General features: G+C 33.7%; 4 protein-coding genes and 4 long non-coding RNA genes across 19 annotated transcripts; 3 read left to right on the top strand and 5 right to left on the bottom strand.

Moving 5' to 3' along the window:
- Positions 1 to 81: 81 nt before the first annotated feature.
- Positions 82 to 2,229, bottom strand: LOC104723359 (O-fucosyltransferase 30). Its single transcript, XM_010441707.3, has 2 exons — positions 1,639 to 2,229; positions 82 to 1,554 (listed from the first exon to the last, which is right to left on the bottom strand). Exons 1-2 carry the CDS (start codon positions 2,106 to 2,108, stop codon positions 501 to 503), a joined length of 1,524 nt encoding a protein of 507 aa, XP_010440009.1. The 5' UTR covers positions 2,109 to 2,229; the 3' UTR covers positions 82 to 500.
- Positions 2,230 to 3,465: 1,236 nt separating this feature from the next.
- LOC104723358 (uncharacterized) lies at positions 3,466 to 4,319 on the bottom strand. The gene is made up of 2 exons (XR_757329.2): positions 4,191 to 4,319; positions 3,466 to 3,919 (listed from the first exon to the last, which is right to left on the bottom strand). It is a non-coding gene; the product is annotated as an uncharacterized LOC104723358 (long non-coding RNA).
- A 59-nt stretch (positions 4,320 to 4,378) lies between these two features.
- LOC104723356 (uncharacterized) lies at positions 4,379 to 5,677 on the top strand. Of its 2 annotated transcripts, none has more exons than XR_757327.2 (3): positions 4,379 to 4,657; positions 4,765 to 4,924; positions 5,354 to 5,677. It is a non-coding gene; the product is annotated as an uncharacterized LOC104723356 (long non-coding RNA). The 2 variants fall into 2 exon arrangements; XR_015572715.1 differs by having other exon boundaries at positions 4,762 to 4,924.
- LOC104723357 (uncharacterized) lies at positions 5,164 to 6,874 on the bottom strand. Its single transcript, XR_757328.3, has 3 exons — positions 6,736 to 6,874; positions 5,836 to 6,288; positions 5,164 to 5,693 (listed from the first exon to the last, which is right to left on the bottom strand). It is a non-coding gene; the product is annotated as an uncharacterized LOC104723357 (long non-coding RNA).
- Positions 6,875 to 10,546: 3,672 nt separating this feature from the next.
- Positions 10,547 to 12,409, bottom strand: LOC147933931 (uncharacterized). Its single transcript, XR_015572714.1, has 3 exons — positions 12,270 to 12,409; positions 11,450 to 11,574; positions 10,547 to 10,939 (listed from the first exon to the last, which is right to left on the bottom strand). It is a non-coding gene; the product is annotated as an uncharacterized LOC147933931 (long non-coding RNA).
- LOC104723355 (uncharacterized) lies at positions 12,331 to 13,884 on the top strand. Of its 11 annotated transcripts, none has more exons than XM_087475773.1 (4): positions 12,331 to 13,020; positions 13,108 to 13,179; positions 13,456 to 13,497; positions 13,629 to 13,884. In XM_087475773.1, exons 1-3 carry the CDS (start codon positions 12,409 to 12,411, stop codon positions 13,459 to 13,461), a joined length of 690 nt encoding a protein of 229 aa, XP_087331899.1. In that variant the 5' UTR covers positions 12,331 to 12,408; the 3' UTR covers positions 13,462 to 13,497; positions 13,629 to 13,884. The 11 variants fall into 11 exon arrangements, 9 of the variants coding, with proteins under 9 accessions (XP_087331899.1, XP_010440008.1, XP_010440007.1 ...); XR_015572713.1 differs by having other exon boundaries at positions 12,409 to 13,002; positions 13,381 to 13,497; positions 13,629 to 13,700; XR_015572711.1 differs by having other exon boundaries at positions 12,409 to 13,020; positions 13,381 to 13,497; positions 13,629 to 13,700.
- A 5,691-nt stretch (positions 13,885 to 19,575) lies between these two features.
- On the top strand, positions 19,576 to 21,167 carry LOC104723354 (homeobox-leucine zipper protein HAT1-like). Its single transcript, XM_010441702.3, has 4 exons — positions 19,576 to 20,036; positions 20,126 to 20,457; positions 20,548 to 20,627; positions 20,734 to 21,167. The coding sequence occupies exons 1-4, from the start codon at positions 19,886 to 19,888 to the stop codon at positions 21,023 to 21,025; spliced, it is 855 nt and encodes a 284-aa protein (XP_010440004.1). The 5' UTR covers positions 19,576 to 19,885; the 3' UTR covers positions 21,026 to 21,167.
- Positions 21,168 to 21,697: 530 nt separating this feature from the next.
- LOC104723353 (uncharacterized) lies at positions 21,698 to 23,627 on the bottom strand. Its single transcript, XM_010441700.3, has 8 exons — positions 23,279 to 23,627; positions 23,094 to 23,178; positions 22,749 to 22,989; positions 22,606 to 22,665; positions 22,470 to 22,508; positions 22,257 to 22,379; positions 22,078 to 22,170; positions 21,698 to 21,977 (listed from the first exon to the last, which is right to left on the bottom strand). Exons 1-8 carry the CDS (start codon positions 23,379 to 23,381, stop codon positions 21,801 to 21,803), a joined length of 921 nt encoding a protein of 306 aa, XP_010440002.1. The 5' UTR covers positions 23,382 to 23,627; the 3' UTR covers positions 21,698 to 21,800.
- Positions 23,628 to 25,908: the final 2,281 nt, after the last annotated feature.

Below are 25,908 nucleotides of genomic sequence, written 5' to 3'. Positions count from 1 at the left end.
TCTCATTGGTCATAAATTACACATCGACGTAAGTTTTAAGCCCGGTTTAGTACGATTACGAATTTATAATGTCTCTTCAAGTCAACCAAATCACTTCCACTATTTGTATTTGGTCCAAAATCAAAACCGGTTTAAATCCATTGGTACAAATTACAAATCTTGTCGAATCTACAAGGGATTCTACATATATAAAAACTTTAAAGAGTCAGACACTAATCACCACCAAGCGCATCCATCCCACGCAAACCACTCTAGTAGAGAGTCTCTACCATCGTTGTCTAGGCTCTCAGGCACGATCCATTCGTTGTGTTAAGTTATCAGAAAGGAACCAAGTAGTCTATTAATAAGAAACTACTGTGTAGATAGCTTCCTATAAATAACAACTTACCAACACAACAATTCAAAAGCCTGTTTTCATCTCTATACAAAGACCGGTAAAAACTCAACCAAAATCACTCCACATTGGTTAATCCAGCAATCTTAGAAATCACAGTCTGAGTTCAACTACTACACGCATTGTATTTCCTCATCATCTCTACACTATCAGCTATTGTCGACCCTGCAGTACCAACGAAACCCAGTGAAGCACAGCTGCAAACAGCTTCCTCTACGTAAAGCTGCACATTTGATACTTCGTGAGGTGAACAATGCTTCTGCATCTTTTTGATACTATCAAGACTCATCGGAATAGACCCAAATTTCTGGCCGTGACTCGCAGAACCAAGCTCATGCTCTGTTCGCACTAAGAGTTCATCTTGTTCCCCTATAAAGTGGAGCTTGAAATTTGTAGAGTTTTTAGACAAATCACCCAAGTAAGTTCCGGTCCAGTTACCTTCAGGAAGGTCTGTCATTACAAACACATGAATTAAACCAGGATTCTTTAACCTCAAAGAGTCCAACTTCTGGTATAACCCCGTAAACGTGCTCTCCCGATGATTCTTGAACTGGCCATCTAGTAATCTAAGCTGTGCACAAACAAACGGTGCCTTTATGGTTTCTGACGCAAATTTCTTGCCAGCACTCATTACCTCTCGAACAAAAGGAAGGAAATCAACCTTCTCAACCAAAGACTTTATCTTTGGAGATTTACGGATATCGATATAGAGCTCCGAGCCTTTGTATGGAGCCGTGAAGAGGCTCCCAAATGCAAGAACAGCTGCAGACTCAGCTTCTGAACCATGTCCAAGAGCCTTATACACATCTCGACGCCTTCTCACATAAGACAATTTCTTTTTCTTCTTAAGCTTCTCATCAGGCTGGAAAGAATCTAATCTTCCATCAGCATCTCCGTTCTTATACGTCCAAACCGTGGTTCTACAATCTTCATCCACACCATACAAACACTTATCTACATTACCACGAACTCCAGATAACAAATAACCACACTGTCTCAATGATTCATAACCTTGAGACTGTTCAGCTAATTCATCAGAGCACAGAGTTTCCAAGTTAACACCACACAGTAGTGATGCAAAGTACCTAAGATCAATGACTCGAACAGCCGAGGATGATACCAGCGACGAAATGTCTACAATATCAGCCATTGAAACGTACCTGTAAACACCAAATTCGTCACCCGACTTTGATAAAATTACTAAATAACCCATCACGAAATAAAAAGAAGAGAGATTTTGTAACCTGTTAGTCCTAAGAAGCTCAATTGAATGATTCCAAACTGAGAGACGTATCTCGCTGGGGTTCAAAACCCTAAATTTAGGACAGCTGCCGAGAGCGACGGCGTGATGATCGAGAATCGGAGGAACAATGAGGGTCCGATTAAGAATTCCCGCCATAAGAAGCGCATTCTTAAATTCGGAGAGCTGATTACTGAATCCACTGTGAGGAGAATAGAATAGAAACTTCTGACCTAGAAGAGTTCGGGTTAGTGTCTCGGATCTGCACTGAGGGAATTGAACGGATCCAGAAAAGGCGGAGATCGAGAACAGGGACTTGGGCATCTCGGAGTAAGCGATGAAGAAGAAGACAACTATGAATAAGAAAACAAAAAGGGAAACGGAGCAAATAAAAATGGCGGGTTTGTTGGTTTGCTTCTTCCTGTTCGGCCATGGCTTCGGGCTTGGTCTACTGGGATTGAACAAGTTGTTCATGGTTTTTTTTTGCTCTTGAGGTTTTTGAGACTGCCATCATTGCGTCTGCTTATTTTACTCGTGTGTAGACGGTGTCAAAAACGGTGCGTATCATTATTTTGTTTGGTTTTTATAATCAAACCAACCAATCTGACGTTTTGCATCATAGATGTGCGTATCATTATTGTTAAACCGGTTGGTTTGCTTATATAAACGTCAGATTAGATTTCTTCTTACCAAAAACAGTAAACGAAACTAGCAAGGATTCCACAAGAAGATGTACAAAATTCGCAAAAGCTTCAACCTTTAAAGCTGGACATTGGATATATTAAGAGGAGAAATGGTTTTGCATCTACCTCATGTTGTGTTCACAACTTCACATTAATAGTTCCATTACTTGTTCCCCTAGAAATTAAGTGGAGTTTGAAATTTGTAGAGTCCTTGGACGAATCACCAAAGTTCCAGTGAGAGCGATGCAGCAGTTATAAAAAAAGAAGCGGCCGTTTGTGGCATCTAATTTATTTTTTTAAATAAGAGCATATAATTTAGTTATGTCATGTAGTTTATCTCTAATAAAAATATATAACTACAGAATTGTGGGCTCATAAAAGTTACATCGTTAGAAACAAAATATAGATTTCTACAATCTAATTTTAAACATAGATTTTTTCATTATATTAATTAATTAAAAAAATAGTTATATGACATAGTCTATGCTTAATTAAACAATTAGGATTACAAATTCATTTTCGATAGCTTTTGTTTCGTCATTAGATTTTCTCATCTTTTGATTCTATGGTAACACAGTGCCAAATTTTTCTTTCACAGTCTTTTCACCAAATTAGTTATATCAAATTAAAATTAGTTTTTTATCTACTATCTCTATTTACTCTATTATTTTAATTATTGAAGTAATCAAATCATAATATGTTAATGTTTAAAAACTAATATTTCGTTTTAGTTTGTCTTTTTTTTTTGTTATATGACACTGTGATTAATTTTTACAAACATTTTTATTTTGTATAATTTAAATAGAGGCATTTTATAATTATTGACCTTCGCACGGCTGTGAAGAAGGTCCGTCATTTACATACACATGAATTGGACCAGGATTCTGGTTAAGATATATTCCAACTTCTAGTATAAACTATAAACCCATAAACGTGCTCTCCCTATCAGCTCCCTATGGTTCTTGAACTGTGACACGGAAATTGCATTTTTGTTTTGTTAACTGTCCTTTCATGATCTTCGGCTCAACAAATAATAATTATCCTTGTTCCATTAGTTTACAAAACAAAACAAGGGTTACTAAATTATTGTGATGGGTTAGTAAGTGTGTGTTAGTAGTTGCAATATCTCTATGGTATACCCAAGTGAATGCGTTAAAAACAGTATTGTTTTTTTTCTTCCTCTTTAGAAACAAGGGATCCAATTCCCAAATAAAAAAAGAGAAAAATACAGTAGCTAGCTTTCAGGAAAGAGATCAACCAGATAAGGCATTATAATATGAATCCTAAACAGTAAGATAACAAATAACCTCCAATACAAAAGATGTATGGCATGCATTAATATGAATCCTCGACGGAAGTTAAGATTAAGATATCAATTATTCGCGGGTGATGCCAGACTCAGCCTCATCATCCACATTCTGATTTCCCGGCAGTGGTTGTGGTTGTGGTTGTGGTGGTGGCTGGTGCTGCAGATCGATGATGATGTGGGCATATATACCAACAGTCTCCATCACATCAATGATGCGATTGAGCTGTTCCGCGTTGAACCATGCCTTGAACCAAATTGAGTTGTTGTTGCCTCAAATTCTCCATGATACAAACCTATAAAAGCACTCATGGTCAGTTTATGATCAGACTTCTACCCCCAGATACACACACACACATAAGAAACGTTTCTGGGCTAATAAAAGGAACCCAAAAAGATCCAGTTTTTTAAGAAGGAACAAATCAATCTCCAGATTGAATGTAAGCATAAATTAGGAGAAATGCATATATAGAAACCGGACAGGAGTAAAAAAAAAAAATTCAAACTTTGTGAGGAAAAAATTATTAAGAATACAAAGGAAAAGTAAAACGTGGAAATAATTATTACCTTATTTCCGAAATTCTCGCCGGTTTTTCTGATACGGAGGAGAACGATACGATTCGGGAAGGGCAATGAATGATCTCTCTCTCTCTCTCTCTCTCTGCGACTTTTGTGGATTGCCCTAATCGTGGGCCGATCTTTTCTTTTCTTATTTGGGCTTTTTTGTTATAGGCTTCATATTCAATATGGTTCGGTTTTTTTTTTTTTTTTTTTTTTTTTTGTCTTTGCCTTCGTCTTGTCTATTTCGCTGTCACTCTCAAAAGTCTCTGCTCATGGTGAAAACTCTCCGACAAAGAACGATCCGTTGAATTGAGAAAGGAGTTGAGTAGGAAATTCGTCTTTGTACGTTGTTATCATCATCTCCACCGACGATTTAATGTTCATCAAATTGGAATGGGGAGATTCAAGTGGCAAATTGGAGAGTTTGGTTCAATCGATTACAAAGTGGAGACCGTAGTAAGAGCTCATACAAGGTAATTCATCTTCCTTTCTTAATTCTTAAATCATTGAACCTCTGAATTTTTGTTTGGGAATGTTTACAGAGAATCTTGTTTTGTTTCTCTGATTTGCTCTCTAGTAGAGAGCAAATTTAACCACAATTGGAATCTTACGAGGAAGAAGTTAAAATAGCAATGGAGAATGAATGATTACAATGGAGCGAAGATATGCGTTGACGACAATGCTAAAGAATTTGTATCCGAACCTTGATTGGTTCGAAGTTAACTAACTCTGTTACAGAGGTTCGTATCTCCTTCTTATTTTATGTTGATGATTTTGGGTTCCTATCTTAGTTTGATCGATGAATGGGATTGTACATCTGAGGGAAAAGAGTTAACAAAATGTTAGGAGGATTTTGTTGAATAAATTTAAACGCTTATAATTGAGGTCTGCTGAGTATAGATAGATCGAAGCATGCTTTTTTTGCTCTGTTTCCTTTTTGATTATTTACATATCATCCGTGTGTTGTTCTGCTTAGTAATCAGTCATACATACTCATGTATTTTTAGTTTGAATGATCGGGTTGTATGTTTCTTACATTGAATATGAGTTTCATGTTCAAGAAGCAATTGTTCTTCTTGAGAAAGACATCCTCGTAATATATTCAGTATCTGTCTTTCTACTCTAGCTATGGCGCCCATTGAGCTAGCTAACTCTCAGATTCATTGCAGGTTGTGCTTTCATCTTGGGAGTCAGTCAGTCGTTGAGTTGCAGCCAAAGACTAGATGAGATATCGTATCGAAATGCCCTTGTGAAGGAATGATGGTGACTGCGGCTGCTTCTCCATTTGATTTCTGTAGCCGTCCCCAGATTTGGGATCAATGAGGTAATTATACCAATACAGTCTTCAGATTAAAGAGCGAGAGTGATCGAAACAGCAAAAGAAAACATGACCTAGCTGTTTTTTTTTTTACTTAAAAAAGACCCTGTTACTGGAAGTGCGTGCGTGCGCATTACTGGAGCCGGATTGGTAATAGCAAAGTTGATTTGATTGAGTCGGTTGATGGCATCCTGAACGTCATGCATATTATTCAAGTACAAACACACACAATAAAATAAAATGAAATTAAAGTCAAAATTATTAGAGTCAAGAGTGTTAAAAAAAAAAAAAAAAAATTGAAATTAAAAGCAAAAAAAAAAAAAGATGCCTCACCGCATTGATGGAGTTTAAAATTAATGGAATCCTACTTCTGAAAAAATTGAGTGCATCTGTTGCTACAACTCTCACTTCGTTCAATTCCCCTAGGTTCATATTCTCTGGAGGAATCTGTCCGTTATAATGATTAGGATTGGTGATATTTAGGATGGTTGTCAGTCTGTTGATGGCAAACTCAACATTCTGGATATTATTCTCCTACCAAACCAACTCAAACCAAACCAAACCAAACCAAGATTATTATTATTAGCAAAAAAAAAATCTTATTCCAAGTCAAATTAAAAAGTTTTGAATCACAAGAATGAATGAATCCGAATACAGAATATTACTCCTTCAATGTACTCAAAAATCTGCTCGTGCGTTACGTCAGTGAAGGCATCTACTGCTGCCGTTGCTACCCCTCTCAATTGGTTCAGTTCCTGCTCCGCCATTCTTGCCAAAAATCACAACCTTCATTCATGTCATCATAAGAAGAAGTTCAAAACCACAGACATTTAGTTAAATTTTATAGGATTATTCAATTGGTTTAAAATAACAATAACAATAAATAAAAAATAAAAAGGAAATCCTTTTTTCTTAAAAGCAATCGATCGATCATAAACGGTTCCGAGTTCCAAAACTGTTAGATCTATCTGTACAACACTAAATGGAAGTGGGTAAAAGTGAATTTCTCATTAATTAAATAGAAGAAATGCAAATATAGAAACCGGACATGAAACAGATCAAAGAAACGTTTCTGGGATATTAAATGAAATTGTTTTTTTTTTTTTTTATTAAATGAGAATTTCATTCCATAAGAAATCACAATTAATCGATAGAGGAAAGAATTTGAGAAAAAAATATTACGAATACGAAGAAAAATAAAACGTGGATAGCAGAATAAGTAAATAATATTACCTTTGCGAAATTCACGCCGGAGGAGAACGATTCGGGGAAGCGATACTGATCTCTTTCTCTCTCTCGACTGGATCTCCTAGGGCGGGGCATTCGGGTAATCTGTTCGGGTTCGGGTATTATTCATTCTGGTTCGGGTAACGGATTTAGAAAAATAGAACCTATTAGGTATTTTTAGATATATGGGTTCGGTTAGGTTTGGGTACTATCGGGTTCGGATCGGTTTGGGTTACAAATTTTAGAACCCGATTAGTATCCGAACTACCGGGTACCTGAAAAAATATAATTAAATTTAAATAAATTTAGTTAAATTTTGACTTACAAAACAAAATATTTTAGATATTTTGATTATTTTTGATATTTAGGTATAAAACTAAATGAAATATTCAAAATTATAATCATAATTTTGGGGTAATTACATTATATTAATGATAAATATTATAAATATGTTTATATATTCGGGTTTAATGGGTACTCAAACGGGTACCGGATATTATCCGACCCTAATCCGAACCCACATATATTAGAAAATAGAACCCAATAAGGTTTTATAGGCAAACCCGTACCCAACCTGAACCCGGTTTTTCGGGTTGGATTCTAGATTAAGTATTCGGGTATAGTTTTTATGTCCAGGCCGAGGATCTCCGATCTCGACTCTCTAAACTAAAAGATGATTTTTTGCGACTGGATTGTCAACCCTAAAAGATGATTGATCGTGGATCTGTTGTTTTTTTGGGCCTTTTAGTTATGGGCTTTATTTTCAATATTGTATGGGTTTAGACTTTAGTCCTTCAAAATTATTTTAAACTACTCTAATATGAGAAAAGTAACAAAATGATATTTTACAAAAAAACATTTCGGCATATATTCTCTTTTCTACAAATTTTTGATATTTTTGTTCAATTCAATTTTCCTATAATACAATCTTATATTTGCAATGGTATTGACAAAAACTCTACAGATGTTTTGGTACAATAAGCTCAATTCTCACCTATGTAAAAACATGATCAACATAGATTCACTTATATTATATCAGGAAAAACATTTTGATTTGTATATCATTATTTATATTAATATTTTCTACCAATTTTTCTGTAAATTTTTTATATATTCTAAATTTGGTATGGTAAATAACGATACCAAATACAGTAAAATATCTATCAATTAATAAGGTCGGACCACAAAATTTTATTAATTTATAAAGGTTTTAATTTATCGATAAATTAATAATTTAAAAATAAGATACTTTGTTATAATTTACACTTTTATGGAATTTTCTTAATTTATAGTTCCGGCTATCGTAATATGACAGATGTCAATAGTTTACTAGATTATCCATGTGAAAATGTTAAATGTTTAGAAGTTCAGAGTTTAGAATAAATTGTTGTTACTATCTTTAATGATGAAGTCCAAGATGATATTGCGGTATCTTTAGAACCAATTACAATTTACAAGTAAAGAACTAACTATCGTGTCTTGGACGCACCACAACTTTTGGATGCAGTTTGAGAAAACAACACAAAAAGCTTTTGATGCAATGATAAAGATTACAGATAAACTCCAACAATAATGCAAATTCAAGAATAGGCAAACAACAATAGAATTATATTTCACTAATTTTTTTAATATAATTATTAATTTATGATATTTATGAGATTATATTTTTACATAAAATTTCAAAAAAAAGTATTATCTTATTATTTTATCGAATTGTGTCATTTTTTACACCGATCCAACTCGGGCCTAGACATTTTTTTTATTAATTTATAGTAAGTATTAATTTAAAAATTATTAATTTATAGAGGTTATATAGTAAGGTTGATAAAAATGTAGGTTTTCACTTTTTCTTTATTTGACATTTAACCTTTACATAATTGTCATATGTAATCTTGAGATTTTATGGTTAAAATATCATTATTTCACATCTCAAAAGAAATAAAATACATTTTTTATAATTTTTATCGTAATCCAAAAGAAATTATCATGTAATATTTCATTTGTTTAGCGTGGGCTAACACCTAGCTAAACTTTAAAAAAAAAACTCTTTAAAAAATATAATAAAAATTGATATTTCAAAGTAAAAGAGACCACAATCTCTCCTCCAATCTATCCCCTATATATTTTGTATGACTTGAAATTGCCTTCTCTTTTCCTTTTTCTCACTTCTACATTTACGATGGAGTTCTCCATTCTAAACTCTTTAATATTTCTAATCTTCAAGACCCATAACTTTCCAAAATTATTCTAATTCTTAAGATATATGTCTCAAGTTCGTCATGTGTACTCAAAGATTAAAGGTAAAACAGCTAGAACATTCATATATTATGCTTAACTATCATTTCGTGAAGAGGGATGTGCCTTGCAAGCTCATATTTTTACCCCCCCCCCCCCCCCCCCCATCTCTTTTTGCTTAAATATATATTTTACCGTCTACTGTTCCAAATGTTATTATTAAACATATTGCTTGAATAACGTTTGATCAAGTCAACAATGGAGCCTGGCCGGAAATGATGATTTCGCTCATAAGAAGCTAGGTTTATGGGTTTTTCACACTCTCTTTGTTCCTTATTAATCCTCTTTGTTCCTTATTAATCCAATTTCTAGACAAAAAAATGTTTCAAAAAGATGTATTTTTATGTTATCTATACACACTTTTTAATAGTTCTTGATAATGAATTGTAAATTTCAAGAAAACTAACTAGATACTAGTATTAGTTTAGAGTTATAAAATTTGTAAAACACAAAAGAAAATGAAGCTATTATAATGAATTCAAATGTTTTATCTAAATAAGTGTGAAAAGACTAGAAAAGGGATTAATTAGGAACACAGTATTTTCTTTAGAAATAAAATGTAATTCTAGACCATGCTCAAGGTGTTAAAACAAGTTAGTGTATTGATGGTCTAAGTGGTAGAAGTTGAGTCTATACACACTAATATTCAAATTTCTAGACATAATTTTTCATTTTTGTTATATACTATACAAACTCATTTTGTTGATGTTATATTTTGACCCAAATTAGTCTTTCGTTATATTTGACACTTATATATAGAGCTGTTAAAATGGGCTGTCCACGTTCATTTTGACCCGTCCAATATTGTCCAATTTGATTTTGGACAAATAGCTATCTATGTCCATTAACGTCCGGTCCATTAACGACCATGCCCACTTATGTCCATATTTTTATGGGCTGTCCATGGGTGTCCATTGGACAACGTATAAAAGATTTTGTAAAAAAAAAAAAAACACAAATATCTAAAAACATATTTGTGTTTGTAATTTTTTCCCCAAATCGATTTTGACCTAGATTTTTAAGTATTATGGGCCGCCCAATGTCCACATTGTCCGTCCAATTTTGTCCATGGACAAAAACGGACCAAGACCATTTAGACCCGCTCCAAATATGGGCTTGTCCATAACCGGTCTATAATGATTTGGGCATGGACGGACCATGGACAGCCCATCCATTTTGACAGCTCTACTTATATATCACGTTTTTGGTTAAATTGGGGATTGTTTCTATTAGAGTACAGAGCAATGTTTAATACATTCAACCAATATATTTCGATAAGATAGAACTAAATAAACAATACTGTATTTTGTGTAATAGGCGCATGGATTATACATAAACAAAACATACTATTGTTAGTTTAATAGTCATGAAATTTGTCAACATTTTTTTTTTTGTTTTTTCGCCATGCCTTAGTATTTTGATTTTCTTCGTAACTGCTTTGCAACGATTGGATCCAAACTCCAAAAATTTGATCTTGCTTTCACAAAAGATATCAATAAAGTAATATATATGTCACTAGTACTATGAATCCTCCTCGATAATAAAAAAACCAGATGACCCTCAACTCCAAAAGCAAAATTGCTCTACAATTTAAAACTTAAACCCAATCATGAACAACCAGTCATGGCATTAAGTTTGTTATGTAAAAAAAAAAACACTTGAACTGGAATTATTTGGTGATGCAAGAGCCTGTGTCTTCCATCTGATTCGCCGGTGGATTAAGGATTTCGTTGGCGATCACATCGATGGTGTTCATGATGTTGATGACGCCATTGAGTTGTTCAATGGTCGTTGCATGTTGCTGGGCAAACGTAAACAGTAACTGTAGATTATCTACGACGACATGAAGCAAATCTAGCGCTTGTTGCTTCGATTGATTCAGTGCAGCAGCAGCATCCATGATAAGTGCAAGTTTCTGGGCAAAAGAAGAACCAAAAAATGCAAGTTGTTATCAAGAAGAAGAAAAAATTCCAGATTTAATATAGGCATAAACTATATATAGGACACATGAGTAAATAGAAACCGGACATGAAACAGAGCAGAGATACGCATAAAAAAACGTTTCTGGGCTATTAAGGAACCAAAAAAGTGAAATTTTCCTTCCATAAGAAATCACAATAAATCACAACTTCGTTTTTTTTGGGTTAAAGTATATATGAGAATCGTGATAAAAATGGAATCAATCTGAAGAGAAAAAAAAGCAAACACAGAGGTTCGGCGCTACTAGGACACATGAAGTAGAAGAAACGCATATATAGAAATCGGACATGAAACAGATAAAGAAACGTTTATGGGATATTAAATGAGAATTTCACTCCATAAGAAGAAATTACAATAAATCGATAGAGGAAAGAATTTGTGAAAAAGAATATTAAGAATAGGAAGAAAAGTAAAACGTGGATACAAGAATAGTAAATAATATTACCTTCGCGAAATTCACGCCGGAGGAGAACGATTCGGGAAGCGATTATAACTGATCTCTTTCTATCTCTCTCTCTCGAGTCTCGACTGGATCTCGACTCTCTCCGAGTTTGTGGATTGCCAAAAACCCTAAAATCATGCTTTTAGGTTGAATATGAAAGAATTTTAAAATAAATGATATTATTTTCCCTAAAATCATGAAAATCATTTAAAATATCATTATTACTCAAATCTTTTAGGAATATTAGATTGAATACACTTCCTAGTGTTTAAGAAATAGTATATTGACTCTCATAAAATATATAATAGAGATTACACATGTTTATATAAAGAATAGAATGATAATCTAATTAACCTAGTTTCTATAAATATAAGTTATGGTAATTAATAAAAAATTTACTCAAAAATATTATACATATTAGAAGCTGTAATGTAATGGGTCACTTATTATTACTCATATGCTTGTATCTAAGTGGCATGCATTGAAGAGAATCCTTTTAATTTGGTATGATATACATAAGTATTTCAATATTAATGATTTTTAACCTAATTAAACAAAGATTAGTCATTAGTCTTTGAAAATTCTATTATCTTTTTTCTCCATAACAATTACATATGTACTTTTAAAATACACGAAATTTGGTAAATTGGAAGTCAAGATACAGAGAAAGATCTAATAACAATAAATTTGGGTAAGAAAAAGTCCAAATAACAACAAATTAAATTCAAAGAAGAAAGACTTTGTAAGAAGAAAGAAGAAAAGAATCAACTAGTCTAAAACTAATTAAATGAAATTAAAATTAAAAACATAATTAGAAACTTACGCATGCACCACATTTCCTTAATCCTCCTTTAATTTGTACTACATCTCTCTCTCTTCTCTCTGCTTTGGCTTTTTGGTTGGTCTAGGGTTTTTGATCATCATCTCTCAGGTGAATAGGTCTTTGGTATAATCCCATCTCAATGTCTGCGAATTCCAAGTTGGAGAGGTCTGCTTCTCAATCGGCCGATAATACGGTGGCTGTCTCTAACCGTGTGGTGGCGTCACGGTCTAGTCGTCAGCCGCGGCTCTCTTTCTCCACCTTTGTTCAGTCGTCCGACAGCGATTACCCTAAGAAGATGAAATCCGATGAGGTTTCTCCGAAGAGAGAGGGAGCTCCGGTGTCGGCGAAGGAGAGAGAAGAAGCGGAGGAAGAGGAGGAGGAGGAGGAAGAAGAGAAGAGGCCATGGAATCTTCGACCAAGGAAGGCTTGCGGTGGTGGTGGTTTGAAGAAGGGAAACTGCGTACTCGCGGCGGAGGCGTGCGGCGGCGGCGGAGGAGCTTCGGAGGTGAAGAATCAGAGATCAGGAGGAGGAATGGAGCCGAAATCGAACAGGCAGAGAGGAATCCCGGCGGAATCACCCGGATTAGGCGGTGGTGAGGTTGCGAACGAGAATCACAGGCTTTGGGTTGCTCTGTCTAGAGACGAGATCGAAGAGGATTTGTTCAGCATGTGTGGGAACAGGCCATCTCGCCGGCCACGGAAGAGGACTAAAACGATGCAGAAGTATCTCGATGTAAGTCTTCATCACCAGGTGTTCGACGAAATGCCTCAACCTGAATACTTTTCCAACATATATTTATTGTTTCTCTTTGGCAATCCAATGTCTTTGCTCTTGTAGGTCATTTTCCCTGGATTGTGTCTCGTTGGGATGAATGCTGATTGCTTCAAAGTTTCCAATTCTCCGGTTAAGGTGTGTGCACATTAGCTTTGATCAATTCAATTGCTTTGCTTTGATTTAAATGCCTTGGATCAACCTACCCGTTTTTGCTACATTGATTGGTAGATAGTATGAACTGGATGAAAGTTCTGACCTTTAGTCCTATTTAGAGAAGATATGAAGTTTCATCATTATTATGCTTACAAAGATATACATTAAACCCCACATTTGTAGGCTTAATTTAGCTTTACATAATCTGATGGTTACTGCTACTTTAATGATAAAGAAACTCGTAACAACCATTTGCAGCGATGATCGATGCAAAGTAGTCTTTTGGTGAAAGAAAAAAAGGTGAATTCATCTCCCCTTATTGAGACTGTTCATTTCCATGGATATGGTGACGTTGTTATGTTATGCATTGCTTCATCTTTTTGAGGTTTGTGCCTAATTTGTTGGTACCTTTGTTTCTGGGTTTGTTGCAGGGTAGATAGGTATGCTGGTGATCGAGAATCCAGGATACACCACAGTAAAGGATAGGAAGAAGATATCTCAAATCTCAAGAGTCTCATAACAAACTTAGTAGTAATAAAAAATAAGTAAATATCGGTAAGGTTCATATATTTATAGATATAAATATATTTATAAAGAGAGAGTGAGCAAGAAGGGTTTGTTTTTGAGTTACTGATGATGGAATGCAGAAAAATCGGTTAGTAAGATGCGTTGAAGTTTTAATATAAATGGCAGAGCAAAACAACATATATATCTATGTTAAAAAACCGCAGTTTCTTAAAACTATTTATAACTCTGATTAGCACAGCAAATGATTTATTAAACTATTTATAACTCTTATTAACACATAACTGAAAAATGTATTACGGTTTCTAAGAGTTTAAATAAACCCTGCAGTTTGAAGGGTTATATGTACGTGGTATATAGATCAGGTCGTGCAGTTCTAAGCCTATTAAATGGTTCCGATAAGTAACAGTGTTATTAGAAACAGCTCTGAGCCTCTAATCCATGGATCATAAAGCGAAATAACTGATAAAACTGTTTTCAAAATTGCATACAGATTAGCCTTCGTTAATCGTTCATTTTGTAAAATAATGACAAGTGACAACACAGGAATTGTTACGGTTCTGCATTAGTGTTATACCAAAAAATGTGAAACTAAGAGTTTGTAGTAGTTTTTGCTTCATTGCTGGTTATTGATACCCAGTACTGAACAACAACAACAATTCCTGCATTAAGAAAATTGCTCACTGTTTATATTCATGTGATGAAGTTGCATATTAAGCTTAAAGACCTAATGGAGTAACTAAACCCCAATAAGTTAAATGGGCTGATATTCATGATTGCAAATCCAAAAGGCCCTATACACCAACTACGGCATCTCTTAGACTCTTACTTTCTTTTAGGAAATGTATTTCTTGTAAATTTTACTAGTAGTATTTAATTTGCAAGAGCATGCTTACTTTAAAGAAGGTTTGTTCCATTAATTATGAACTCTACTCATTATTACTACTATAATGGGAATGATCATTCCGGGGTTAGGGCATATCATTGATTATGTTAGGCCTTTTGTGTTTCATCACATAATGATTCTAGTCCACAATCATTTGACTCTCACCATTTACGCTCTTCTTCTACAGCGAAGCCAAATTGTCAGTTTGTCGGTTTTAATTATTTATTTTTTTTTTTTAAAATAATTCCTGATTCAAAACTTAATCATTATTACAAAGTAGTTCTTGCCGAATAATTAATGAAGAGTATCATTCTCAGTGGGCTCCTCTTGTTTCCAAAAAGCCGATTCATTCGAGAACAAACTTTCACCGATTACATCACACACCCAATAAAAAAGGAATCATATACACTTTCAATCTTTTAAGTTTATTTAACATTAAAACTGTGAATATCAAATTTCAAACGTATTCAAACATTAAACCAAAAAAAAAATAAAAAAATCAAACGTATTTGAATCCAGACCCAAGTGTACCGCATGTTCATTTATTACAAAGATTACTTGTTTAGTGATCCAAAGTTGAGGTTTGGCAAAACCTATTATTATGATAGGTATTGTACTGATTTACATAATAAACTGATTGCTTGCTTAGTGATCTAAATTTGAGGTTTGGCAAAACGTATTACTGATTATATGGAGTAGATATATTAGTTATATTTTCTTAACATACCATTGAGATAATGCATGCAATCATGTTGAGAGGATGGTGATAGTAATTAACAAAATGATGTGATTGGTTATACAATACTTGTATATATCATTATATCATGTGCCATTCACTGCTTTATGTACGTCAGACACAGTCCTCGTTGTACTTAAAACTGTATCCCTGCAACAACCAACCACACACAATAGCACTCAAAAAAAATATTCCCCCTGTTCTACAAAAAATGTTCTACAAAAAATGATGTTTTGGGATATTTTTTATTTCATAAAGATTGATGCTTTGTAAACTTCAAAAATAATCATTAAAAATATTTAAAATCTTGAATTGTTATTGATTTAAAATTAAATAATATCTATTTAGTCAAAAAATATATATATTTAAATTCAGTAATTGGGATAGCGAGAATATGATTCTTTAGCCTGTCACCTAGTGGAAAATTAGGGTCTAAATCTAATTTTCCATGATTACCCTTCATTCCTACTAAAATATCAAACTTATTTTCTGGGTGTTTTTACCTTTTTTTATATCTAAAATATTCCGACCACTCAAGCCATATAGCATAGGTCGTCTAGTGTTTCACGTCTTCCAGAACCAGGCCCCGATTCATTCATACATGTAGTGACACTTAAAAAGTATATTGAGGATTTGCGGACAATGGTTTTACTTGAATAGTGTCAATTTTCTAGAATATGAAGAACATATTTTGAAAACACATGCATAGTAAATATTTGCATATAAAGAGAGATAGATTAGTCGGCTTAATTTTTTTACCTTGAACGTAAGTATTTTAAGCAACGTTTGCATGTGAGAAATCATTAGATGGGATTATATTATTTAAAGGTTTCGAAATGAGTCCGTACCCTAATTATTGCACGTGTCTCGCATTACAACCGAAAAATATTCCAAACGATATTTTGGTTAACCGATGAATCCACATGACTACCAGCTCACCTCCCATTGGGAGAATAAAAAATATGCAAGTCGAAAACATATGTTTTTTTGCAGAAATATTCCTCTTTTTGGCCTAGCAAAGGTTTCAAATCTTAACATCTTATAGATCCAAAACAAACGAAGCTGAAAGAAATGTATCTGAAAAAAAAAAATGTATCTGGCCGTTTCATTACTCTTCTAATTTGCAGTTCATTGTAAAAAAATAAAAAATAAATATAAATGGATATTTTCTGTTTGCAATTATAATCAAAATATTCTGATTTGGAATTAAAAGAAATTTTAAAAACTATGTTTCCTTTTGCAATCTCTCTTCTTTCTTATAAGTACTTTTTTTATATACACAAATTGGAAATGATTTGCAAGTCACTGGAATTTGGTTCTTTTATCTATTTTCCTTTTACGTTTTCAATTCCAAATAAAATTCATCACTAAATAAATACTTTGTGAATGTGACCAATCAATTAAAAAACACTAAAAGTTATACTAGTATAGATTTGAGAATGATAAAGAATATTTTTTAAAAAAATAAATATTAGGTCAAATTTCGTTTTAAAAGTAGTGAAATTATGAACAACCATTTCCAAGAAGGTCTACAAATTTCCCCTTACAAATCTCAGATGTGATAGCCACCTTTCAGAATCCCAAAGTGAAGAAGCCACCTTCTTCTTATTTTGAGAGATTGGAAGAGTCACTTCTTCCTATTTTTTTACTTATAGAATACAAGTATTTTAGGAAGGATGTTTGACCATGGACTAGGGACAACAAGGCAAGAGCATAGGAATATATTGACCCGAAATGCACGTGCGGGTGGACAAGAGCACACGTGTGCTTTGCTGTCATGGGTGGTGTGGTTCGCTTAGGAATGTGTGCGCCACGTCGGTTCCACATGGGAGGATATATCGCACGAGCCAACTTGGTCCTTTTCTTCGTTCTATTATTTTTTTTCAGTTACAAGCATTCCTTGAAGCTTCATGTTATACACCAACTATATTTATTTATTTAAAAACATAGATTCCCAAAACCATTACTGATTTAATCATGATGTTAGAATCTCAATAATTATGCATATGTAGCAGTTATATAGTTTATACCATTTGATGCGTTTAAATAATGTATAAATAATCAAGAATCAGACATTAATTTAACTATGTTATGAAACGTCAAACTCAAATTATCTTTCTTTTTCTTACTGCTTAATTACCCTCCTTAATTCTTGTTCGTTATGCCGATGTCAAATTGTCAATGAGTATATTCTTTGAAGTGTATAATAAATTTAAACATTCGAATGATTACATGTACGAGAATATATAATATTCGACTATATATAATGGTGAAGTTAGGTCCAAACATATAAAGTTCCCCAATGATGTCATTAATCTACAGCCAATTCTGTAGAGAATAATTATTAAGCTAGCTACGCAATCAAATATGATTAACTAAATTGATGATAATTAGTCCTACTATAAAAGCAAAACATACATATACGCCTCAAATGATTACAACATTAGAAAATACGATTTGTATTATTAAAGTTTCTTTTATTAAAAAAAATGGATCTTAATTTTGCTTTAGACATATGTTTGACCGAGACTACATGTGTTTAAAACTTCATATAGGAAGTGGAGACATGACCTTTAAGTACTATTACTACTATATAAAATAAAACCAACAGACTTATATTGTCAATTAGTTAATTTTGAAACGAAGATTCATGATTTCTCACGTCAACTATATATGTAATGACTTTTTGGTTTTCAGAAAAAAAAAGTTATTATAAATGTAAGTATATTCATACTGCATTGGTTTCTTAAATAGAAAATACATCTTCTAAAATGTGATTATGAATACATTATTTATGATATCGTATAAAATCTCGAGCACAGTTAGATCATTAATGAGGAGAAGAAGTTAATTCATGTGGGAAAAAATGATGCGTATAATGATTACAACGAAACGAAGTCCATAAAATGATGAAGGAGAGCGTGGTAGCAAATGATAAGATGTCGGCGCGTGAGGAAACAAAAGAAAACGCACGGCCGGGTCGAGTGTTTTCGGGTCCCTTATCGTCGTCACGTGACATGACCCACCTGCCCATGTTCTCCTCCTCCTCTCTTGAGCCCAAAAAACTATTTGTGACACTCTCATTATTATAGTATAAAAAATCTAAATACAACTTCTTTCGGCAGTATTTACATTTTTTGGGTCAATGTATAGTTTTGGACAATCAAAATGAATGATTAATCTGATTAGCAACAAAACAAATAATATATCTATCTGATTATGCAAAAAAATTCTACAAATTCTGATTAGAAAGGAAGGAACTTTGAATGAACAAAGAGAAAGAGTCAATAAATATTGGAATTTTTATTCATATGGTGTTGTTATTGTAATGATAGATCCCACATCCCACATGGATATGATTGGATCACAACAGTTTGATTGGCCCACTACTTTGAAGGAGCTCAGATTCATGTGGATTGTGTTTTTGTACCTACCACTTGATTTAGTCCTTTTTTTTTATCCCCATCATTTCAACAATTAATCGCCAACTATCTATTTGATACTATCTGTTCTCATCCGTGTGTGATCTTGACTGATTGAGTTCTTCTGCAAGGTCACAAGTTTTTAGCACCAATAATGAGAAAAATCTAAATAATTATGTTTTGGTCTTTGGTCCGAAAAGATTATTGACCTAATTAAGTTCAGAAGTTCTTGGTTGATAATAACTTTTTTTATAAAAACTTGGCAATTTACAACACTGAATAATAATCCTACCAAAGTTAGCAAGACATGACATGAGTTACTACTTACTACACATATAAGTAAACTCTTATCATCACCATGATATATCATAGCCCTAGGCCTTGAATCTTGATAACTTTTTACATACATATACAAGTTGTATATATATTTTTTTTCTTTTGAACAACAATTTGTATAATTATATGAAGGTAAATAATGTCATGATGGAATTTGTGCCACATATATTCGATCCTCATTATAGACTTTATTTTTTTTTTCTAGTCCACAAATTCGCAAAAAAATAAAGTAGACATTGAAAAATATGAATTTAAATTTTAAAATTTTGAAAATAGACTTTGGATTCCATACAAATATAGAACTACATTGAGGTTATGGAAAAAGTAAAACTAAAGATAAGACTTATACTATTTACTAGAATAGTAAAGGAGGAAGAAGGAAACAGATCATAAAAGAAAAGATAAAAAGAGAAAGAGATGACAAAGAGGGAACAAGTTGGGGATATAATAATTGAGTTTATAGAAAGAGCATTATAGATTATAATTGGCCAACCTGCCAACATCTCATATCATTCACTTCCTATATTAATCCTCTCTTTCCCATTTCATTTCATTTCATTTCACATCTCTCTTTCTCTCTCTCTCTATAAGAACCCTAGCTAGAAGAAGGTTTCTCTTGTCTTCTTTACACTAACCACCACCACCACAGATAAAAATTAGAGAGCTTTTGAGGTAAAATCATCTTTAGATCATCAAGGTTTCTCTTGCATCTCTCTACCCATAAATATCAAAGCTTTTGCTATTCTCCTTTCCTACAAATCTTCGAGAACCTAGGAATATATCATGACGATGGGAAAAGAGGATCTGGGTTTAAGTCTTAGCTTGGGACTTGCACAAAGCCACCACCCTCTTCAGCTAAATCTAAAACCCACTTCTTCACCAGTTTCCAATCTCCAGATGTTTCCATGGAACCAAAACTTTGTTTCTTCCTCTGGTATGCTTCTTTCTTCATTAACAAAGTCTTAAAGCACAAAGAAAACAAAACAGATCTTGAAATGAACCTTTTCCAATTTTTTTTTGCAGATCATCAAAAGCAACAGTTTCTTAGGAAAATCGACGTGAACAGCTTGCCAACGACGGTGGATTTGGAGGAAGAGACAGGAGTTTCATCTCCAAACAGCACGATCTCGAGCACCGTGAGCGGCAAGAGGAGGAGTGAGAGAGAAGGAACCTCCGGTGGTGTAGGTGGTGCCGGAGATGACCTCGACATCACTCTTGATAGATCTTCCTCACGTGGAACCTCCGACGAAGAAGAAGATTACGGAGGTGAGACTTGTAGGAAGAAGCTTAGGCTATCCAAAGATCAATCTGCTGTTCTTGAAGACACTTTCAAGGAGCACAATACTCTCAATCCCGTAAGTTCATTTTATCCATCTCTATGAGCGTGGGTATTATTCTTTGTAAAATACTCTGTTTTAACAAGGGCTTTGTGGTAAAATATGCAGAAACAGAAGCTGGCTTTGGCTAAGAAGCTAGGCTTAACAGCAAGACAAGTGGAAGTGTGGTTCCAGAACAGAAGAGCAAGGTGAGTCAGAGATAAACACTCATTTTATTACACTATCTTGACCATTTTAACCCTTGAGAGTCATATTATATACAATACAAGCTGTTTTGTTAATCCCATAATATAGGACCAAACTGAAGCAAACCGAAGTGGACTGCGAGTATTTGAAAAGATGCGTTGAGAAATTAACGGAAGAGAACCGGCGGCTCGAGAAAGAGGCTGCCGAGTTAAGAGCATTGAAGCTTTCACCGCGGTTGTATGGTCAAATGAGTCCACCGACCACGCTTTTAATGTGTCCATCGTGTGAACGAGTGGCCGGACCGTCCTCATCTAACCACAACCAGCGGTCTGTCTCATTGAGTCCATGGCTCCAAATGGCACATGGGTCAACCTTTGATGTGATGCGTCCTAGGTCTTAACTTTTAATACCAGTTCTATGGGTTTGTGTTACTTATGTGGGTCATTGTACTTTTTAGATTATTGACTCTCATCTCAGCTATGTATCCTTAAAAACCTTTTTTGTTCATTTTAAAATTTACTTTAAAATGATTAAATTAGCTATTCTTGTCTTCTTGATAACAAACAAAATTATTTAAAACAAAAAAAAAATCAGCTTAACCTTTTATAAAACAAACCTTTATTTTTATTTTCAGATGTTAAACTAGATCTGTTTTATACCCCTTTCTCTTATAATCAAAAAAAGAATAATAAAGTTGAGGTTGTTTGAACCTTCTGAAAGTCGAATTATACTCACTAATCTACCCACGACAAATCGTAAAAGGGCCCCAAATAATAAAGTACCCATAATGGGCCAAATTATTAGGCCCAATATGTGTACGTCGACGTCGTTGTCGTCGATTTTCACCAGTGAAAAACTCTTCCCGACGTCTCTCTCAGGCAACAAAATTAGGGGTTTAATCCAATTCGTTATTCCAATAGACGCTGATTGAATCGATCTATCATTCAGTTTCGATACGAAAGTTACAAGGTGATGAAGAACTTATTATACTTCGTCTCAGTAGCGTTATAATATACACAAGATGAAACCTTTTTTTTCAATAATATTGAGCATCTTTCATAAAGGATGAAGCTTTTTTTTTTTATGTTCCTTATTTATTAGAAAAAGCTTATTCATTGTTACATGGATATAGGATCTTTTTTTGTTCATTCATGGGTTCAAGAATTTGCAAATGTCTACATTGCCTCGTGTTCAGAAGAAAACGTAGACTCGTTCTTGAGGTAAGGCACAACGTATTTTACAAGTTCTTCTTCCGTTATCTCGATGTGTCCGCCAGGGACACTGACAAAATTCACTTTTCCAGCATCATCCAAGGTTTTTAGACCAATCCAATCCTCAGTGTATAGCTTTGTCTGTTAGGAAGAGTACTTAAGTAAGAAGCCAAGTGGGTTGTCTGATGATGAGGTTAAGAAATCGAATTCGAGAGATGATGATGATGATAATTAGGTTCACCTTTTGAGGAGGCAAAATAGGTGTGTAAGTTCCATCCGGGTAATATCCGAACCAAGAACTTTCTTTAGGAGTCAATACATCATCTTTCTCGAACTATTTAGGAAATGCAAATATGAAAATTAATGATGAGCTTTAACAGTTTGGGTGTCAAGGATCATAGGCCTCAGAAAGAGAGTCACCATGATGAGGACCAAGTTGTGCAAGCTGGTGAAACGGTCTTTGTAAGTGGAGTTCTTCTCGCCAGGTCTCTCGTTGTTGAGCTTTGGCAGATACTTGGAGTGTTCCAAATACTCTGTTATTTTCTGAAAACCAGATAATGTTTTCTCAATTGAAAAGCAATCATATAATTTGAAATGATTTAAGAATTAGAAAGAGAAGTGTTTTGAGTTTACAGTAGGGAGTTTGAAATAACCACTTGGAGCAGCATGATCCTGCAGAGTCATTATAGTTGTTGTTAATGTTAATGATAGGGTATTAATCATGGTTTAAGTTTTTAAATCCTCTTTGATTAAGAGAAGAAGAGAGTACTTGTACGAAGTCATTGTAAACATCTGAAAGATATAACTCCAGCAACTTGCAAAGTGGAAACTGTAAACAGAGAACCCCATTGTTGTTGTTATTGTTTTTTTTTGTGACACACATAGACAAGTAGAAATATAAAGAGAACTTACAGTACACTTGGGGAGGTCGGATAGGCCAGCGTGAGGACCTCCTAAAGATACATAGTTGAAGACTGGAGGAGCATTGTCGCAGAACTCGATTAAGCCTCTAGCGACTAAGTTTCCTTGAGACACTCCAACAATGTTGTAACCTTCACTCAGCTCTGGCATCTGTTTGATTTTCTCACATGCTATGCTCGCTTGTTGCGTAAGCGGCATGTACAAGGAATCTGCCAGTCCATTTCCTATTTCTCTACAAGATGGATGACACATAACAACAGAGAGAGACAAGAAACTGATAAACCTATTATTGCAAGAGATTAGGATGAAACCAGAGGAAGGAGTCGAGTAGTTTACACGCAAGATCCAGGGGAGCTGGAGTAACTGTTAAGGAGCTTTGTCAAATTGCTCATTTTATCATTGGAACATCCACTTACAATTCCTGTTTCAGTAAAATCCATTAGTGTCGACTAAATTCATTATCAGATTCAAGAAGGAAAAAAAAAAGAGGAGGAGGAAGAAGCATAACGATTTTTACTCACCGTGAAACAGAACGAAAGGAACAGAGAGTGAAAATGGAATGGAGATAAAGCAGAAGAGAGACAAGGTCACAAGGAGAACAAATCGTTGGAGACTCTTCTCCATGGAGCTAGCTACTCACCCGAAGAGTACCGTTGATTCTTCCTTCACCCAAAGGAGTTTGTAATTGTGTTCTCTTCTGAAAATTGTGAGGTGTATGAATTAGTTTCTAACTTTCTATCATTTGTATAGCCACAAAAAAAAAAAAAAAAAAAGAGTAAATTAGTTTTGGTGTATCAACTTGTACAAGTTGTATGGGAGGTAGGCTCGACACGAATTAATATACGGCTCGATATTTTACAAAACATGTATAATTTTTTGATGCGTTTGGAGTAACTTAGTTGTAATATATTGTTGAACTTTCTCAATTTTCATTTTTTTGTTTCATTTATAATTTAACATTGGAGTACTTAGAAGAGTTGCTTTATTTTGATTTATGAACTTTGATTAATTGATAAAAATTCGAGATGTAAATTTTGAACAAAGAAATATATTTTAGAATTCAATTTTTTTTTTTTTTTTTGTAGATTTTGGATCCAATAATAAATTAGTAAACATATAATTTTAATTCATTAAGATTTTTAAACTATTGAATAAAATAACTTTATTTTTTTTTTAAAAAAATCAATGATTAAACATAGATATTGGCCGCTTTGAATTAATAATTGACACTACATACTTTAAGATATACTCCATGCCACAAAATGACGTATACGGTCCAAATATGAAATAAGTAACAGATCACCTTGCATCAAGTAAGACACTCATAAAGTAAGGAAACATTCAATGTTTTGTTTCAAAAAAAAGAAAAGGAAACATTCAATGTTTTCAAACCTATCCAGTCATAGTATATTATATTAGGACCCGCTCGATGTGCGGGTTTAGAGTTTTTAAATTAAAATTAGTTTAACAAATAATATAAAGTAAATATTTTTAGTAAGTAAAAACTATCTATAAAAGTAAATAGATACACCGAGGTGTCCAATGTGATATTTGGTTTAAAAGGTGCGACTCCGCGGTTGAGACTATTCATCATGTTTTCTTTGAATGTCCTCTCTCTTGTGAAGTTTGGGATTTATCTTACTCTGGTCTCGTAAAAGGTTTTCCATATAAGTTGGTGTACTCGAATTTGGATTTTGTTGTTTGGAGGGATGTCTCTCAACATGGTGCTCCTGATCAACTTTTTCAATTACCATGGATTTTATAGGCAATCTGGAAGGCCATAAATAAAAGAGTTTTCAAAGTTTAGAGATCGAGGCAAATGATATAATTGCTCAGGCTTCGAGAGATATGTTAGTCTGGGAAGAGGCACTCTCTTTTACAGCGGTCATGTCAGCTCCATCTTCGTCTTCGGATGTCTAGGTTTCTTCACCTGGTTGTCAGATTGATGGTTCTTGTATTCATGATTGGGCTGGTGGTGTTGTGTTGGTGAGGAGCGAACCTTGTCGTTGGGGGCCAAGTTTCTAAGACGGAGCCCTTCCCCCCTACATTCGGAGTTAGAAGCGTCGTTGTGGGCCTTGGAGCGAATACGTGCTACAAGGATTGTTTGTCAACATTTCGAGACTGATTGTGCTGAGTTACTCACTATAGTGCAGTCTCCTGAAGATTGGTCGTCCTTCTCCAACCTGCTCGATGATTTTAACTCCCTGGAGTCCTTCCCACTATTCTCCATCTCTTGGATCCCGCGTGCGTCAAATATGAAGGCATATTGTCTTGTTCGTGCTTCACGTTCTCTTATCTCTGAAGTTTCTTTTGTAAACACCTTCCTTCCAGCTTGAGCAACTAACTAAGGTATTTCCTTTTAATTTATTGTTTGGTTGAAAAAGAAAAAGTTAATAGATACACTTTTAGTTAAAGAAAATAGTTGTAAATGAATTCAAAGTTATTAAAATTAAATTAAATTTAACAAAGAATATATATTTAATTCTTTTCCTAAGTAAAAACAATGTATAAAAGTAAAGAGATAAACTTTTAGTTATAGAAAATAGTTGTTTTTTCCCTATAATTCACTAATGTATATCCATTTACAAATCTACTATCTACATTACCACTAAAAGTGTATTGTACACACAAATATATTTTACTGTTAAAATATAATTTTTAGTCTTTACTACTACCAACAAATTGTCTTTATGAACTTATTAAATAACCTATTATATGTCTCTTCACTTTAGCATTCTTTTGGAATAAATTATTTGATTGGTGAAAATAATATGAGACAATCTATTTTAATTTTTTAATTTTTTTACTTCAAAAATCTGTTTCTTTATGTAAAGGTGAGTATTTACATTTTTGTAGAAACAGTAATAATTGTACAATTTTCACAATCATTTTTTTGGTCCTCATTGAATCATTTTTATCTTATATAAGAAGTAATCCTTTTTCTTGTAAACTTAGCAACTTTAAAATTAAAATAAGTAAACAATATTATAATTTCTAATTTTATGATATATATACATAATTTGCTTATAATGATCTTTTCTAAATTTTAAAGCTGTTTAAATTTTATAATTTTCTTATAATTGCCTTTTAATAATTTTAAAACTGTTAAAAACAAAACTTTTGTTTTACATTTGGAAGTTTATAAAGATTT

The sequence above is a fragment of the Camelina sativa genome, chromosome 11 (genome assembly GCF_030686135.1).
Source record: "Camelina sativa cultivar CO46 ecotype springtype chromosome 11, ASM3068613v1".
In the NCBI taxonomy this organism is placed as follows: domain Eukaryota; kingdom Viridiplantae; phylum Streptophyta; class Magnoliopsida; order Brassicales; family Brassicaceae; genus Camelina; species Camelina sativa.
The sequence above is the reverse complement of the archived record's forward strand: the minus strand, read 5'-3'. Positions and strand labels throughout refer to the sequence as shown.

Coding starts and splice junctions, on each gene's coding strand:
- LOC104723359 (XM_010441707.3), bottom strand. CDS start 2,108: ATGAACAACTTGTTCAATCCCAGTAGACCAAGCCCGAAGCCATGGCCG. Junction 1,555..1,638: donor GAGCTTCTTAGGACTAACAG/GTTACAAAATCT, acceptor TGGTGTTTACAG/GTACGTTTCAATGGCTGATA.
- LOC104723355 (XM_087475769.1), top strand. CDS start 12,409: ATGTCTGCGAATTCCAAGTTGGAGAGGTCTGCTTCTCAATCGGCCGAT. Junction 13,021..13,107: donor ATGTAAGTCTTCATCACCAG/GTGTTCGACGAA, acceptor TTGCTCTTGTAG/GTCATTTTCCCTGGATTGTG. Junction 13,180..13,432: donor TTTCCAATTCTCCGGTTAAG/GTGTGTGCACAT, acceptor TTAATGATAAAG/AAACTCGTAACAACCATTTG.
- LOC104723354 (XM_010441702.3), top strand. CDS start 19,886: ATGACGATGGGAAAAGAGGATCTGGGTTTAAGTCTTAGCTTGGGACTT. Junction 20,037..20,125: donor AAACTTTGTTTCTTCCTCTG/GTATGCTTCTTT, acceptor TTTTTTTTGCAG/ATCATCAAAAGCAACAGTTT. Junction 20,628..20,733: donor TTCCAGAACAGAAGAGCAAG/GTGAGTCAGAGA, acceptor CCCATAATATAG/GACCAAACTGAAGCAAACCG.
- LOC104723353 (XM_010441700.3), bottom strand. CDS start 23,381: ATGGAGAAGAGTCTCCAACGATTTGTTCTCCTTGTGACCTTGTCTCTC. Junction 22,666..22,748: donor CCGACCTCCCCAAGTGTACT/GTAAGTTCTCTT, acceptor CTCTGTTTACAG/TTTCCACTTTGCAAGTTGCT. Junction 21,978..22,077: donor CTATTTTGCCTCCTCAAAAG/GTGAACCTAATT, acceptor TCTTCCTAACAG/ACAAAGCTATACACTGAGGA.